This window comes from Arvicola amphibius, chromosome 7 (assembly GCF_903992535.2).
Source record: "Arvicola amphibius chromosome 7, mArvAmp1.2, whole genome shotgun sequence".
In the NCBI taxonomy this organism is placed as follows: Eukaryota; Metazoa; Chordata; class Mammalia; order Rodentia; family Cricetidae; genus Arvicola; species Arvicola amphibius.
The window spans coordinates 26803538-26821290 of record NC_052053.1 but is presented as its reverse complement, the minus strand read 5'-3'; the positions used below and the strand labels follow the sequence as shown (position 1 = coordinate 26821290).

The 17753-nt window shown below is 38.6% G+C and overlaps 1 protein-coding gene across 1 annotated transcript in view; it reads left to right on the top strand.

The window, feature by feature from the left end:
• Positions 1-1103: 1103 nt before the first annotated feature.
• Kcnj3 (potassium inwardly rectifying channel subfamily J member 3) overlaps positions 1104-17753 on the top strand; it is a 125057-nt gene continuing 108407 nt past the window's right edge. Inside the window, exons 1-2 of the mRNA XM_038337777.1 lie at positions 1104-1805; positions 11785-12001. Of these exons, the coding sequence (XP_038193705.1) occupies positions 1104-1805; positions 11785-12001 (919 nt within the window). The remainder of the gene's footprint in view (positions 1806-11784; positions 12002-17753) is intronic.

Below are 17753 nucleotides of genomic sequence, written 5' to 3'. Positions count from 1 at the left end.
TGAAAGTCTGACCTCGGTTAAGCAGTCGCTCTGTCTCCTGGAAAGAGGGCATTGCGCGCGTCAAGGAACCCTGGAGTCAGGCATCCAAGTCAGTCTCTGCTTGGAGCACCAGGGTCTCCTGCTTGAGACTGTGTAGTGCCCCCAGGGGGTGCGGAGATTGAGGGACCTGCATTGGCTCTCACCGTGGAATACCAGGAAAAGTAGGCAAGGGTCAGGCAGCCCTGAGCGCAGGGTGCTTTGCCGGACTGCCTCGGTTTCTTTCGGCGGCTCTGTCTGTCCCCTGCTGCTGGGTGAGTGTCCCGGCTTCCAGAGCTTCCCGGAGCACCGGGGTGGCTTGGCAGCCTCCGAGCTTTCACACGAAGGCCCTGGTGGCACGCGCGCGTGGAAACTCGTCCGCCCGCGCACGGCAGGAGTACAGGTCTCTGGAGTCCCGGGCGGGGGATTCTGAGCCAGCCGAGTGTGGGTAGGGGGCGTTGCACCACTGCCCAGCCGACATGCCTCTGGGCGGGATTTTGGCTAAAAGATAGGAGGTGGGAGTGACAAGGAAGCCAGGAGCACTCCTGGGGGGTGACTGATCAGGGTGCAGCTGGGAAGGGGGGAGGGTCTGGTCCAAGCAGGTAGTGCAGCTTAGCAGCTTGGGGAGTTGGCAGGTGGGGTGGGACTTGCTTGTCAAACTCGTTCATTTTCAGCAACCAGTTTAGAGGTGTTGCAGATAGTCGGGGTTAGGGTGCCCTGGAAAGGTAAGAGGTGACTCGGGATGCCGGTGGTGGGGGGAGCAAAGAGGAGCCTCAAAGAGCTTGGAGACAAAATTTCTCTTGGGTTCTTACACCTTGCATCCCTCCTGCCTTGAGTGTGGGAGAACACTTCTGTTTTAACACTGCTCTTGGAAAGAAAGCCTCTGTCCCAGGGGAGCAGAAGCGTCTGCAGGGGCAGAGTCGGCTGCTACCTGCAGGGTGCTCCCCAACCCCCCACCCAGGCGCCTGCTTTCGTCCCCTCCCCTCCTGCTTTCGTCCCCTGCCCCCACCTCCTTATTGGTGCTGGTTTGCAGCGCTTGGCTCCTGTGCCTCCGCTTCGTGTTTGAATCTGGCTCGCCCCTCCGTATTATGTCTGCACTCCGAAGGAAATTTGGGGACGATTATCAGGTAGTGACCACTTCGTCGAGCGGCTCGGGCTTGCAACCCCAGGGGCCAGGGCAGGGCCCGCAGCAGCAGCTTGTACCCAAGAAGAAGCGGCAGCGGTTCGTAGACAAGAACGGCCGGTGCAATGTGCAGCACGGCAACCTGGGCAGCGAGACCAGTCGCTACCTCTCGGACCTCTTCACCACTCTGGTGGACCTCAAGTGGCGTTGGAACCTCTTCATCTTCATCCTCACCTACACCGTGGCCTGGCTCTTCATGGCGTCCATGTGGTGGGTGATCGCTTACACCCGGGGCGACCTGAACAAAGCCCACGTCGGCAACTACACTCCCTGTGTGGCCAATGTCTACAACTTCCCCTCTGCCTTCCTCTTCTTCATCGAGACCGAGGCCACCATTGGTTATGGCTACCGCTACATCACCGACAAGTGCCCCGAGGGCATCATCCTTTTCCTCTTCCAGTCCATCCTGGGATCCATCGTGGACGCTTTCCTCATTGGTTGCATGTTCATTAAGATGTCCCAGCCCAAGAAGCGCGCTGAGACCCTCATGTTTAGCGAGCATGCGGTGATCTCCATGAGGGACGGAAAACTCACTCTCATGTTCCGGGTGGGCAACCTGCGCAATAGCCACATGGTATCCGCGCAGATCCGCTGCAAGCTGCTCAAGGTAAGTGCAACCCTCCCCTTCCCCACCAAGAATGAGCATCTCAGAAAACCCTGGGCACCACTCTGCCCTCTTCTAGGTTTTTCCTTCTACCACAGGTAAACTTCTTAGGAAACAAGGAGGCGGGAAAGAGACCCGGGGAATGGACAGAGGACATAGTTGCCAGTTCTATTTTTGCCCCTTCTTTGGAGCTCTTGTTTATGTTCCTCCCCTAGATGCACTGATACACACCTTGACGGTGATGCCCAGTGCTGTGGACTCCTAGAGCTTTGAGGGAAGTAGGTGCCCTGCTTTCCTGATGCTGCTGTGTCCTGAGAGCTCCTTTGTTTTGGTGTCAACTCATTACTCCCCTAAACTTGAGGTACTAAAACTTCTATTTTGAAGAATTGGCTGTTGAAGTTTCCTTAACTTTAGTTTTGGAGATGTTTTTGGTGTACCACTCCCCTGCCAATAACACCACCAGGTGAATTGCTTCCTAGGACTCAGTAATTTAACTGTGGTCATCTTTTAAGCAAACACACAGACCCAAGCAGCTGTTAGAAAAGTAGAAGACGCCATATCTGCTTCTTTAAAATTGTTATTTTTACTAAGTATTTTTCTTGAGACATATTCCGTGAAAGCTAGAGAGCTTCAGTGTAGTCTTTTGTTACTTTGATTTTTAATTGCCTGTTTCTATGAAGCCTTTGTCAATTATAGATTTTACTTGAAGCTTTTCAGCATCCATTAAAGATGACTGCTTCCTAACATCATGTTGTGAACGCTAAAGCAAACTGCTTATAGAGTAGGTATTAAGGTCCTTGTCGCCCTTGGAAGACACCACCACAAACAAAAAGGGCCCCTAGTTATTTACCAGGTAGAGTCTGAGGAGGAGGGATCAAAGTCTAGTTCCCACAGTCTACAGGTGTCACAGTTCTTTCTTTTCTTTCTTTCTTTCTTTCTTTCTTTCTTTCTTTCTTTCTTTCTTTCTTTCTTTCTTTTTCTTTCTTTCTTTCTGAGAGATTTTCCAGAGTGATTTTAAATGTTCGTGAATTTTAAAAAAGACAACCTCAAATGAATAGTTTATTATTGAAAAAGAATGAACTAGGATTATATAAAGAAGCACAGCCAGGTTCAGGACTTAGAGGTAATAAAATGACTGATAACCGAGTTGAGAGAAAATGTTGTCTTTGAAAATTCAATTTGCACCGTTCAACTGTATCTGATTTTATACAGCTCCAGCTTACTAAGCAGTTAAGTTTTCTCCCAGTATGATAAAAAAAAATTGTTTGCTCTCATGTCACTTCCATTATCACTGATAAAATTTCTTTCTAATTATTCTTGACCAAGTTGCCCAGTGCAGCGCTTGAATTAATGCAGTTCACATGCCCTGTCGCTTTCCATCACGTGAGCACTTCCTATGCCACGTTAGTAAATAAATGACATTTTTGGTAATAGGGTGTGTAAAATTTCCAGCCTTCTTCTGGTGTACATTTTCATAAGGATAACTAGGATTATGTCATTTTAATTGACAATTTTAAAATAATACACTTTAGTTGCACAGCATTGTTATATTTTAAGGTAACATTTTGAGTTATTGATATCTGTTTAAATTAAGTGGCTCGGTAGAGCTAAGTAAATGGATGAGTTGTGGACGTGGTGCCTGGGTGTGCTCTTTTCTGTGTGTGCAGTGAACTCTTCCTCTGCCTCATTCCGAGCGGCCTAGTGAGCACGTTGAATGCTCTAACAGTGCTATAGCCTGTGTCAAGGAATCAGTCTGCAGATATCACTTTGAAACTTTCCTTAAGAATAGTTTATCCTATGCATAAGAGTTCGAGTTATTATCATTCTCTAGGTTTTCAAACCAAATAAAGCTCACATTTTTTTACGTGCAATTTATCTGAGATGTTTTAAACATTGCCAAATTTTATTTGATAAATTTATTTGATAAATTAAAAGATGACCGACACAGATGTGTACAATGAATTTGAGGTTCTTCATCTGTAGAGTGGTGCGTATGCCCATAGTGATTTTTCTATATAATGCTATGTACCACATTTACCAGAATAGTATATTGGATTAAGAAATAAAATATTATAATATTGGAGCAGGTGCTATATTAATACAAGGTGATAAAAACAATATTACACTGAAATATTAGAGTACTAGTGATGTACTTACTATCTTATGATCTATTAGGAATGCATCAGCACTGAAACTAGAAATTTTGGCATATGATTTTAAATTCATAATGAAAATTTAGTGAAGTTAATGTAGCTCATTTCAAATTTGTTTGTTTTTTTGTTTTTTTTGGTAGCCAGGGGAAATATAATGAATTCTTATAATTTTTATCATTTCATTACACTACATTGAAAAGATGTCATGTTCTACTGAGGAATTAATAACACTGAGCCAAAATAGAGGAGACCTTTGCCTTAATGAGTGACTCCTATTTTCTGTTAGAGACACTTGAAGTTACCTAAAACAATCAGCTACAATATGGGAGAAAAACTTCACCAAAAACTTAAAAGTTTTAATATTTGTTCTCAATTGTGTATATTCTTAGTAAATATCAGTTCACATATTCAATTTCCTATTGTAAGCATTTTTAACACTTTAAATGATATATTTATGAGTATTCAATACACAATATGCAGAACTTTCATGTCAATAAAATTCAGTATATTATTGAGTCATAACAACTATAGTACACATATATTTTCTTATAATAATAACTAGCATATTCTTATTTTTATTTTATTTATTGAATAAAAGATCAGTTATTGGCACAAGTATAGATTTAGTGAATCATTATAAAGTATTTACAGTTCTTGGGAAGACACTCAGAATTAGAAAGGGATCTGCCTTTCTATGTGTTTCAAAGAACACATAGTTCTTTGGAGTTCACAATTATCTGATGGAAATGATTTTTAACTTTTCTATTTATTTCAAGTTTACTTTTCACTTACATGAAGAAAATTTGCATTTAAATGCCACCCCTCAATTTTCTGTCTGTAAACACTGATGTTCCTCTGACTGATAATGGTCATGCCTCCTGACTTTAAGACTAGAAAGGTCAGTATTTTCTTACAAATTAAATCAAAAGTGAAGGGTATAATTTGAAGTTATTTTAAATGTCTAAAATCTAATGAAGTATAAACACACCTCTATAAAACTATTTAAAAGTAGATATTCTTGTTAATTTCCCTCTCATCATGAAATTAATGTTAACTTAGTTTTAAATTTTATTTTACTTGTCTTTCTATCAACCTAAGGAATAGAGGTTAATAGCATGGATAGATTAATTTAATGTATTATCCTTGAGTAATTTTAATGAAAGTGCCTGGACTGGGTAGTTGAAAGCTCTGAGGCCAAGAGGTGGAGAATAACACCTACTGTGGGTCTCAAGCAAATGTAAAACTCACATACCTTTCCTGCCACCAGTCACTAATGATTGACTGCCCTTATTGAAGGAGGAATAAAGTGATCTTTGGTGAAATGTTCCAGAACTTATAGTTTATTTTCCAAACATTATCCTTTACACTCAAATATTTTACACTATAAACAAAACAGGAAACTATCATAGGCACACTTTTATATGAGGTAAGAGGGAGCTTTTTCATGGGAACATATTCTTGTTTTTTCATATTTCTATCATTGCTAACAGTCATTGTCTTCCTTGAGGGATCTGACACAGCTTTGAACTTTCATCCATTAAAAAGTATTAGGGTGCAATGGCTTCGTCTTCTAACATTATATACATTGTCTGTGTACACATTTTCTTTTCTCCATTTATATGATAATCAAAATTTGATGCTGTGTGGTTTCTACAGTAGGACTGTGATCACACTCAGATGCAACAGAAAACAATATTACAGTCTGCAAAACCATTGAGCTCTTTACTCTCTTCTTAGTGCTGGGAACCTACTGTCTCATGCATGCCAGCAAGCCTCTACCATGGAGACACAACCTTGGTCAAACTTCTTATTGTTGTTGTTATTACTACTGATTATTACTATTATATATATATATATATATATTTACTGCAAGAGATATAACCCAATGATTACCCACACTGGGAAATTACTCTACCACTGAGTTATATCCCCAGACCTATCCAAGCATTTTAGTCAGTAACCACAATGATTCTTGGGTTTTCTCATAAATGTATTGATTTGCTTTCATTTCCTATCTTGCATTTCAATGTGAGTTTGCTTTTCATTGTTTACAACCTCATGTTGCTTGCTTGCAAATAGACCTTGGCTAAACTTTCCTTTACACCCTAACTTTAAAAAAAAAAAAACCATCAATCCACAAAAATGGGTATACTTGAATAAGATCAATACTTTCTGCCAAAGTTTGAGAAAAGTCTAAGATGGAGGCCCTCGGAACCGCTAAGGGCTAGGCCTGATTTTATTTGTTTTAGATAGGCTCATTATAACCTCAAAAACAGTACAGTAGCTACTTATTTTTGCATTTCTTCCTTTGACACATGTGTGACAAATCATTAATAGGTACAGATCTTGTGTTCTTTCAAAAACCTCTAGTTATTATTCCTTTTTACACTAGTAGTAATAATTTTTGTTTCGTTTTCAATTTAAATACGGTTCTTAAAGAGCACAAGGTGGCTTGAACTTTTAAAAAAGCATAAAGACAAGTAAGGGATGTAAAAACTCACAAGCAAACAGCAGTAGGTAAGAACAAATGAAAAAAGGAAGCAGGATAAGGCATTTCGTGGACTGAAGGGTGTTGTTAGCTAGGAAATTAATGTACAAACAGGGATACAAATCCTGCCCATAGCTATTATAAAGCCAACAAAAGGGCCCCATAGTGTCACAAAGCAGAGCGTTAATTTGAAAAATACAAAAGGTGCACATAATCTATTACAAGATGAATTGCATTACATCTAAATAAGGAACATTCCTTTCATTTAAATGGACATTTTATGGGTTAATTAGCTTAGCATTAAAAAAAAATCTTTACTTTAATCTTGGCATTGACTTTAACAGGAGCTAAAATTTCAAGCATTAATCATCCAAATACATGTACAAAGGTCTATCACAGTCCAAATGGAATTTTAGGTCCCTATGCTTCTCTAACTACCTTAAATTCTGACCTACGTGTCGTAGGTTTTGCCACATTGCTTTGAGTCACAAAGGCGGTTTAATTTCTGGTCTTAGTACATGTCTTAGACATATTTCCTACTTTTAGCTATAGGATATTACTCTGATTACACTCTACGTATTTTTTCTTTGTGACTTCACCATACACATGGTGTATAAAAGCTGATAGACATTATATTCTACCTTTAAAGAGGAGTAAAATTCCAGACACAAAAAGAGAGACGGTGTTGTGTCCTCTCCACCTTGCTTGACTTTTCTCATCACTAACTATATAGTACTCTGTCAGCTGAGAATTGAGGGAAGGGGATGTATGGCCAAGTCACAGACCAGGGCAGTCAGGCAATGATGAGTTGGCTTTATAGTCATAATTCCAGTGTTCTTCCTCAAACTGGGAGAGAATACAATTACAGCAGCGATAGGAGACTAGGAAGTTTCTAGGCAGCATGAGTGAAGGGCAGCTCCAGCCAATGCATATGGACATTTGGCCACATAATGCCCAGAAGGACAATGGCTGAGCACAGGTCTGTGTATGTATGCCAGCCAGGACAGTGACAGAGCATCTATGTGAATGCACCTTCAATTGTCTTTGTTTCTCACACTGAAAGTAAACTACTTGTTTTAAGTATCGGAATGTGATGCTCCCTTCTGAGCATATGTGAGTTTTGATTTGTTCTATCTGCATTAAAAACTTACTTTATTTCTTCTATACTTTTTTTTTTTTTTAATCTGAGAGGACTCAAAGTCGTTGAATCATAATAGAGTATTTGAAAGTCAAAAAACATCACTCTGTTTTAAGGCAAAACCCTTAAAATACATCCAGAGATTTCTCTGCATTTAATGTGAATTCTGTGTAATTGAATATTTGTTACATAGATGTTTTAATATGAACGTTAGAAGTTATTACTACCATTAAAATTATACAAAATTCTTTCAAAAATTTATGTTCATATAAACAATTAGTAAATCTTAGAGATCCTCAATTTTTCCTCTAACTCAAAAAACCTTTTGTTTTCATATTAGCAACTAGCTTGACTTTGGGATGATAGAGCAATACTTAGTATCTTTCTATGATTCCACATAATCAAAATTAAGTTGTTTGTGAGCTATTTTCAGATCAGAGTTTCACCAACTTATCTCCTAAGTTGTTAAGAATTATTCATTTTTCACTGTGTTCTTTCCACCTACCTTTGCTTATTTTTCTCACTAACTCTACAATTTTCATGAATCTTTGTCATAAGTTTTAAAATTTCAATATTCTACTATTTCCATCTAAATTCTCAGCAACTGTTTTGCATTTGAAGGCAATGAGGATAACTCTCTAATAGACCACTATTTCACACTTTAGTCCAGGGAATAGCCATGGTCTCTGCTCCATTCGAAATAGGAATATGGTAGCCTTGTAGGGTCTACGTACACTAGCTACAAACACTCTACTAAAGGAAGCCTCCTTCTTGATTCAGAACTCTTCCAATGACATAATTAAGAAAGGTTAAAATGCTTTTATCTGAAAAGATTCTGCCTATTATCAAATATCTCTATGTTAAACAAAGTAGTTGTTATCCACACAGGACAGGAAGCTCATAGGCTATAAATGGTGCTGTTTTATCGTGTAGTCACAACGTAGAGTACAGCATACTTTTATAAGGCGATTTACAGAACTGCCGTTTTCTCTTTCTCTTTATTTTCCCTATGCATGCATATGTCACAATTCTTTAAACAAGAAGTCTCAACTTCTCTTCCCCCACTTAAGTAGCTTGCTTTTGTTTTTACTCTGTTCGCCTTGTTCTGGAAAATCATGGGACTTATACCAGAATCAGGAACTCCTAATTATATATTTTTTTTGAAATCCAATAAAGAATATATCTGCTTTGAGAAAGTATGTAGTAGGCACCTACATTTTTCTGCAGACTTAAAAGTATTTGGCTGATCAGTGGTAGCAGATCTTGACTCTCACAGTTCAGACTTCAGAGAGGTCCAGTCTTCCATGCAGCCTCTTCTCTGACATCACGTCTTTCACCTTTGACTTGGACCAAAGCCCTCTATCTGCTTCTAGTTATTAATAGACTTCGTAGTCTAGTACCAAGTCAAAAAGACAAAGATCAGAAAATGAACGAATTTGTAGTCAAAATGTCTGATGTCCTAAAGTAAATGATGAAGACGTGGATGATGAATTTGGAAATACGTGTGAATTATCTCAGATAATTAAACGATACATTATATAGTGCCTCCTGGGAAATTTTTTAATAGCATGTGTGGGCTCTCGCTGATATTACAAGAGTCACCAGAAGCACCATCCAAATAAGTGAGGTTATTAGCTCTTTCTCCACAGTATCACACCGTAGGGAGATCTGGAGAGGACACGGAGATGTCAGGACACTCTCAATTGGTGAGAGGAGGACTAAAGAGCATTATTTTGAACATAATGAACAAATATTTCAAAAATGAAGACATGTTGAGTCTGAATGGAGTTGATCTATGAAGACGGATGCTAAAAAGAAATCCCACACTAGCTCAGAACTGAGTATACTAAAGGGTTATTTATTTAGGGGGTAGACTCACAGATCACAGGTCTCTGCTCCAATGGAGAACAGCAACTGAATCCTGCAGCTAGAAGAGAGAGGGAATGGGTGCTTTACATCGGCATTTATAGTATAAGAGGCCATGCCCAAGTGGGTGGGTAACTTAAAGGCTACTTAGCTGTAGGATTTCCTACAGCAGATCATCTAAATTGCCTATATCTGAATGAACCACTTTACTGGCAACCCTGCCGATCCCCTGATAGTGTGGCTGTGCTTAGGCCGCTTCCTTTCTTCAGCTGATAAAAGGTGAGGGAATATTAAGCATAAAATTTACTCTGAAGTCACAGGTAAGGATAGCAAACATATCCAAAATTAGGCAAATTTAGTTCTGGTTTATCATATGACAACCAAAACTTATCTCCTTTGGAGAAATACTACAAAAAAAAAATACAGTTTCAAAACATTGTCCATGCTGTAGTACAGAAAAAAAAAAAGAACTTAGAATAGCTAGTAAAAAGTACCTAAAGTTTAGTCATTAATTGTAGATTTCAGACTATCACCTCGTGCTTGTATAGCACCAGTTGCCTCTTAGGTGGGAACACAATGAAGTGGACTTTGTTTGTCTTTGTCCTTGTTTTCAGTTTGTCCTTTATTTTTTCATTTACGAACCAAATATCAACATACAGCTGACAGTTGGGAAGTTGTTAATCTCACTCTTATTCTACTAAATTTACAATATGTTGAGACTATAGGTGTCTGGAAGAAGCTTCAAACAAGTATTTTTCATACTGATTTGAAAATATCAATTGCTTTCCAGTATTGGTTGCGAGCGCTGAGGGTTTGGATTTTGATCAGCAGGTTTTCCCAGAGACTGAAAACAAAAGTGAGAGGGGGAATTATTTCTTGCCCCCTCCTTTCCCAGAAGTTCCCATTCCCCCTTTTCTTCTACTTTTGCATTCTACTTAGAGGAGAAAAGTAATCTCAGTGTTTTCCCTGAATGTTCTCCTACACGAGAAAAATTTCCAGTATTGCCAATTGTATCAGAGCTTTTCACATGAGTCAGCTCAGCTTTTAAAGCCCTATGTGGTGATAGCAATGATGATGCACCACCACTGATTCAAAACTACTCATACTTTTTTCAGGAAAGACGGATTATTCAACAATTCGTCAGAGTTTCTAGCCCTATTCACCAAACATGAACTCCAAATGAAAATAAGACCTCCGTCTTGAAATGAATGTTTCTTTGGGCAGACCCATGCTCAGGAGTCCTTTCCATTTTTTTTAAATTAGTTGATGAGGGGTCTTAAAATATACTGGACTGTTTCAAGTCTGATTTGATCACTGGGATAGAACCATTCCCACTGGTTCCTTTCTGTGTAAGTCTAGCTAACCAGCTCTTATTTTGCTTCTGTTATTTATGTTATATCTAAATATTTGCTTGTAGAGCTATATTGTATAATAGATATGAGAAACAAAATGAAAATGAATGGAACAAAAAGAATGAGTAAGTCAACTTTTATGGTATGCTGATATTTGCTTTTCATTCACAGTCTTAGAAAGCAAGTGGTTTGTTGAATTAGGCTTTCATATGATTGTGTTGAAACAAAGAGCCAGTCCTATGAGATTTTTTTTTTAATGAATCATTTGTCAAAGACAACTAACTTTAAATTCCATTTTGTTTAAACAAGTTCAACAGGGCACATTTTGGCTATATTTTAAAATTCATAAAGAGAGGAGTAGAGAATTATATTAGAGTTTATTACTATCAGGAGAATTAAAACCATGAACTAATAGTACATGCCTTTTAAGACCATGGTACATTTCACAATTTAGTACGATCGCGTCTTTTCAGTTTAATGTTCATTTGTTACTTTACTAAATTTCTGAACCAAAAAAAAAGTTATTCATGTTACTTTTCAAGAAATAGACAAAGCTCTTCTGAAACTGTGGTCAGCATTTTTCAGCAAAATTCACTGCAAATTGATTTGCTTTCTGAGGGAAGGCCACTCTGGCATGGCCTTGCTTACCATGCAGAGATTTCTATTAAGCAGTGTGCACATACACACGCAGTTCTGTGGCTGGATTCACAGCCATTGTTACATCAGGCATTTCTCCAAAGCTCAGGAGTTAGGGACTGGTAATCACAGCAAATTGTTTATTATAAATAATGCATGTATGTTCTGCTTGAGCTATGTGGGATTTCAGCCCATTTGGTAAAAATATAGCTGCATAATGATTCGTTGGGATTACATTGCCGTTGATTGATAGGGGAGAATGTTGGCAGTGATGTAGATGATTGTTGGGCTACCTTGAAATTTTCAGTTCAAGTGGTGATTTCTTCTCTTTTTCTGTGTGCTTGTTTAGTCTCGGCAGACACCTGAGGGTGAGTTCCTTCCCCTTGACCAACTTGAACTGGATGTAGGTTTTAGCACAGGGGCAGATCAACTTTTTCTTGTGTCCCCTCTCACAATTTGCCACGTGATCGATGCCAAAAGCCCTTTTTATGACCTGTCCCAGAGAAGCATGCAAACTGAACAGTTCGAGGTTGTCGTCATCCTAGAAGGCATCGTGGAAACCACTGGTGAGTAAGAACATAGATGTGCCATCAAGTGTTGCATTTACCATTCTCTATGTTGTACCTGCAATAACTGGCCGAATGTCTCTTTTCACTAGCATTAAAGTAAAGACATGTCATTTAACGTACTGATTGCATATAATACTTTACAAATAATGGTTGTTGTTCTGGTGGCCATAAAGCTGATATTAACCCAAGAATAATGATGAAAACTAAACTGAGGTGATGTCTTAGCAATCTATTCTATTTTAATAACACACTAAGATTTCCTGTGATAATTATTTTTCTTTCAAAATTTAAGGTTAAGAAATATTTGGGTAATTAATGATCAGTCTCAATTGAGAATGTGTATTCTTGACCTGTGGTGGTAAAACGGTGGGTGGTGGGAATTCATTAATAAAGCTCTGACATCTAGTCTGTGAAGCCTTGGGGAAAGTGCCCTGTGTGTCTGTGCACACAGGAGCAGTGGTATCGTTTTAGAGCAGAGCAGCAGTTTTCGTTGGTAAAACTAACTATAGCCTTCTTTTCAAAACAGGACTCAGTTTTTTTCCTGCTTCAGTTTGATTTATCTTTCTGTATCCAATGCCATTAGAATGTTCAAAAATAAATTGCTACTCTCTGAGGAGGGTTAGGCAGGCAAAGAAAAGAACTAATAAATGTAAGTGCATTATTTGAGTCATAAGCGTTGCCATTTAAGTTTGGAGCTTGCTGAGTGTTTGAGACTGATACATGACTATCTACATAATTATGTACCGTGCATGTGTATGCAATTTGATTTTTGCATTTTCTTCAGGTAATAAAGAGGCAAGAAATATTTTAGTTTTTTTCTCCTTTCGTTTTTCTTTTGTGGATCAATACCATCTTAATCTTGAAATGCTAACTGTTAATGTAAGGCAATACTGGATTTAACAGGGTCAAAACTAGAAATGCAAATTTCATTCTAGGATGTCTTTGATTGCATTGCACCACTTGTCCAAGCAGTGGGAAGGTGGCTGCTGTCTTTTATATCTGTGACATGGTGACTGCTTGAATAAAGCAAGGTACCATTTGTCTCCAAACTGAGTCTTTCTCTATATAGTGAGGGCCATTTATTGATGAACTCCCAACGGACCTTTAACATTGCCTTGGTTATTAATATTTAGCTTAAAATTAAGAGTGACAAAAGATTTATTAATCTAGTAAATTAGAAATTTGACTTTTGTGCATTTGAAGAGTTACAGTCCCCACTTTGTTTTCTTTCTTTTTGATGTTTTCTTTTAATTTTTACAAGATTTTTTGAGCATTTTTTAAATTGATTTCATTGAGCTACTCATTTTTCTCTGCTCCCTTCCTTTCCTGTCCCCTCCCCTCCAACCCTCTCCTATGGTCCCCGTGCTCCCAATTTACTGTCTCTTTCTACTTCCCATGTAGATTAGATCCATGTATGTCTCTCTTAGGGTCCTCATTGTTGTCCTGGTTCTCTGGAATTATGAATTGTAGGCTGGATTTTTTTTTTCGCTTTTAGAATAAATAGTGTCAGTATGCTTATGAAATTGCTACCTAATAAAGGAACCAATTTAAATTTACTTTAGATGGTAATTTTTAAGCATGAAAATATTTCCTTACAAAATCAGTTTAAGGATGAATTACTTCCTTAGTTCTTGTGTGTGTGTGTGTGTGTGTGTGTGTGTGTGTGTGTTTGTGTGTGTGTGTGTATATGGGTGAGCCCTTAAGGGCCAGAAGCTGGAGTTACAGGCAGTTATGAGACACATATCCGGGTACTGGGAAGGGAGTTAAGATCTTTTGAAAGATCAGTAAAATCTTTTAAGTCCTGATTCATCTCTCCATCCCTTTATTTTGTGTTTCTTGACCTTGTAATGTTTGAAAAAATCTAAATCAAGTTGTCTATATATTAGTTCTATTTGTACCCGATCTTCATATAATCATTAATTTTTTGTGTGTGTTTAATAATGTTTTTTGTTATTGTTTCTATATCAGTATCTTAAGGGCGAATGCTGGAACATGTTACTTTGTAATTTTAGCTCTATTTCAGAGCTGTTTAAGGTCAGCTTGAATTCTGCACCATCAATTATTCATTACTATTATTGATTTTATTTTGATGACATTCTTAACTCTTGCATTTTTTCACTTGTTTTGATGAAAGTCAACTGGCTGAGAATACTTTGCACAAGTAATGAGAAACTAGGATAGAGATGTAATTACTTACTTGGAGATTGTTTTTCATAACAAAGAGCACATATTCTTCTTCCTTTAAAAAAACCTCTTAATTAAGCAAAATACAAACTGAAACCACGGCTTATAACCCATACTTTATGGAAAATTCATCTGATATTTTGTTTATATATTTGACACAGCTAATAGACTCTTATATTTACCATTCTCTATGTTGTACCTGCAATAACTGGCCAAATGCTCAAATTCTGAAAAACCTACCTCCAGACCCCATGTCTCAGCGTAATCAAGATTACACATTTTTATTTCACATGTTCATTTAACATTCTTATTTAAACACACCGTGATTACATATTGATTTTTTTTTGTCCCATATGCCTGTATCCACAGTAAAAATATTCTATCTCATAGTTTTTACTTTGGGGAACAAGGTAGAGAGGGTCACTGTGACTTATAAGGCAAGAACATGATTTTTTTTTTCCTCCAGTTTTTGGCTACAGAACCTTAGGACTGAACTTGTGCTTTGTGTAACTTTCCATCATGTTTGAAATTAAAGAATCTACATTATGTCATTCATTAACTTACCATGTAAGTATTTAATATATCTTATGTGCTTGCAAGATTCTAGGGAACTTAAAGGAATAGTGGTGACTTAGATAGGACCCCCTCAAGGGTTTATATTGTGCCAGAAACATACTATAAATTATAAATACGATAAACATTATCTTTGCCAAGAATTAAATAAAAGCAAAACAAAACACCCCCTTGACTTCCAAATCAGGTAGTGGGGCGGGTAAATGGCTGAAGACCACTTTAGAGCGAAGCTTAGAAAGATATTCTAAGGGAGGTGACAGTTAGGGGGTAGGCATGGGGGGATAAGAGGAGGAGTGGGAGGGGAACTGTGGTTGGAATGTGAATTGAAATTAAAAAAAAATAGAAAAAGACAAATCTCGGTTGGTGAATGTAAGGACAGAAGATGACAGGTCTTCGGGGATAGTCGGTGCAAGTGCCTGAGTGTGGAATAGGCTTGATTTGTTTTGGTAGCTAAGGATGTGAAGTGTAAAGTGAGGCATTAAAGAGGAGGGCTAGCCTTCACTGCATAGCCTTTACTTCACTGTAGGCATTGGGAGTTACTTAGATGAGTAATCGTTTAGTCAACGCTGCTTGGAGTACAACAAAACTCCATGTTCCCCATATGACAAGTAGTTTATTTAGAACTTAGTAACTAAGGTCTTCGAAATGTATGCAGTTCTAGAGAGTCCCTTCTCTCCTGTCAGTCATCCCCGCCTTCTGCCCCTGTGCGCTGGCACTCCCTAACCAGTCACTTCAAGACAATCCTTTACTAAGAATTTTTAAATTTCATGTTGTTTTGCTTCTTCCTGATGATCCCATGGTCTCAGTAGGAATGGAAATGACCAGGGGGTAAGAAATCACAGTCTCCCTAATTTACGCACAGTTAGGTAGCAGCCTAGAAGTTCTGAATGAACCCTTCTCCCTTCCCTTGGAAATATCCAGTGGCCAGACTCAGAGAAGACTCAGAGACTGCTGCTCTGCTGCACTGACATGAGTCAGGCTCCCATGCATGCCACAGTCGGCCTCGTTTTCAGCAAGAGCCTTTGTGTCCTTGCTCACAGAGCAAGTTCCTGCCATAGAATATACCTCTACCTTCTGTTCTCTGCACCGCGTCTCCCTGGAGAGTGAGCACTGCTGGACGCAAACAAAGCCCTGCAGATTTGGCTCATTAGATCTGGATGCTTTCAGCCTTCAATCTGGTTTCTGCTGCTATTTGGCAGTCTTTTTTAATTGTCTTTTCTGTACTCTCCGGCTCAGTCCCCATGAGATCTATTTTAGACCTTTCCTCTGTCTCCATGCCCCCAGTCCCAGCTGTCCCATCCCTTTCCTGGCATGCCATCTCTCCACCTAGTCTATTAAAAACTATATGACACTTCAGTTTTTGTACATTTCTGTGCTTTAACCCTTTCCTTTCCTGGTATTTGTTATGAAGGCTGTCCTTTTTATTTATTTATTTTTTCTTTTTATTCTCTTCTGAGAAAGCTTCATATTCTCTCATCAGGCTGGCCTGGAACATGCAGCAGTCTTGCCTCATTCTCCTGAGTGCTGCTCTAACCTATGAGAGATAATTTACCAGACTTCCGCTCCTGAAGCTCTGCTACCTACCACCAATGTATCATCATATTTAGTATCTACAGCCATCTGCCCGTTGGTCCTTTTGCTATGCCCTAAAATACCAATTCTTTCTTCATGGGAAAAATACCATTATCTTTCCTTTTTTGCTTTGAAGATTTTTTTCCCCCCTTGGGAGTCAGAGGCATGACATTCTCCTCCCATACCTTTGCCTTTCTTCTTTTTAGTATTTTTTCTAGTCATTCTTTATGTCCTCATTTCCACATCTTGGTCTGTATCACCTATCCTACCGATTCTCCCAAGTTCCCTGAATTGCTTAGTATTTTTTAATCAATCATAGCTTTCACTTCTCCATTATTCTACTATTCATCTCCCGCTAGGAAATCTTTTTTCAATCCTGATTTTGTATATCCTATTAATTCCACATCGTTTTCTACTTAGGTGCTGAATTTTAATTCAGAGTTCCCTTCTCCAAGTATCATGGCATCTTCTTATTTTCCAATTATAAAGTTTTTTATTTTGGATCATTTATCTCTTTTACCAACATATTTTATCACAGACCACCTCTTTCCTTTCATATCCCGCTAATTGATTTACTGTGCAAATACATCTTGAGGACTTATTTTTCTGGATGCTAGAAAACATATAAATTTTAAAAAAGAGAATCCCGGATCTTCTGGCTTCTTCTGTGAGGAAAACAAGGGATGGGAGGAAATGCATCATGTCCTATAAATGGAAGGTGCTGTTAAAACAATTATGATGGCCAGGAGACACTGGGAATGCAGAGCCCAAAAGACCGCAGCGAAAAGTGGACCGCTGAACTCTGAGCAGAATAGCCCAGATAAGGTGATTATAGGTAAAGATTCCAGCAGGTGGGAGTGTTCCCAGGCAGATGCCTCTATTCTGAGTAATGTCTGCTTTTTTCTTGCTGTGTGATTACCTTCTTCCTATGTTTAGGCATGCATCACGATGGTACTTTGAAACCAGTTGCTCAAATGAAGATTTAGCTTCTGTAAGAGCTCTGCTCACTAGCAGATTGTAAATTACAGCCTAATGCATTTGCTTCACACCCACTTATGTTATAAGCCCATGCTCGAAAATACTAACGACAACTATATAAACATGCACACATTTTTTTTTTTTTTGGAGAAAACTAGACTGTACCTCTGTACCTCTTTCTCTAAAGTTCATACATTCATACTCATGCTTGCCTCTCACCTTTATCATCATTTTAATTTTCATTGCTTTGGATGACATTTCTGTCTTTCCCAAGACTGCCAAAGCAGCATAGGCTCTGAGTTTTTTTTTTTTTTTAAGCACTTTAGCACCTAGTTTACTTAACTAGGTCCTTAAGACTTATTAACCATACAAGGGTTATTGCTTAAACTGCTCCTTTCAGAAGGTGTAAAAGGTACAAATATGCAAAAGTGGAAACTTCTTC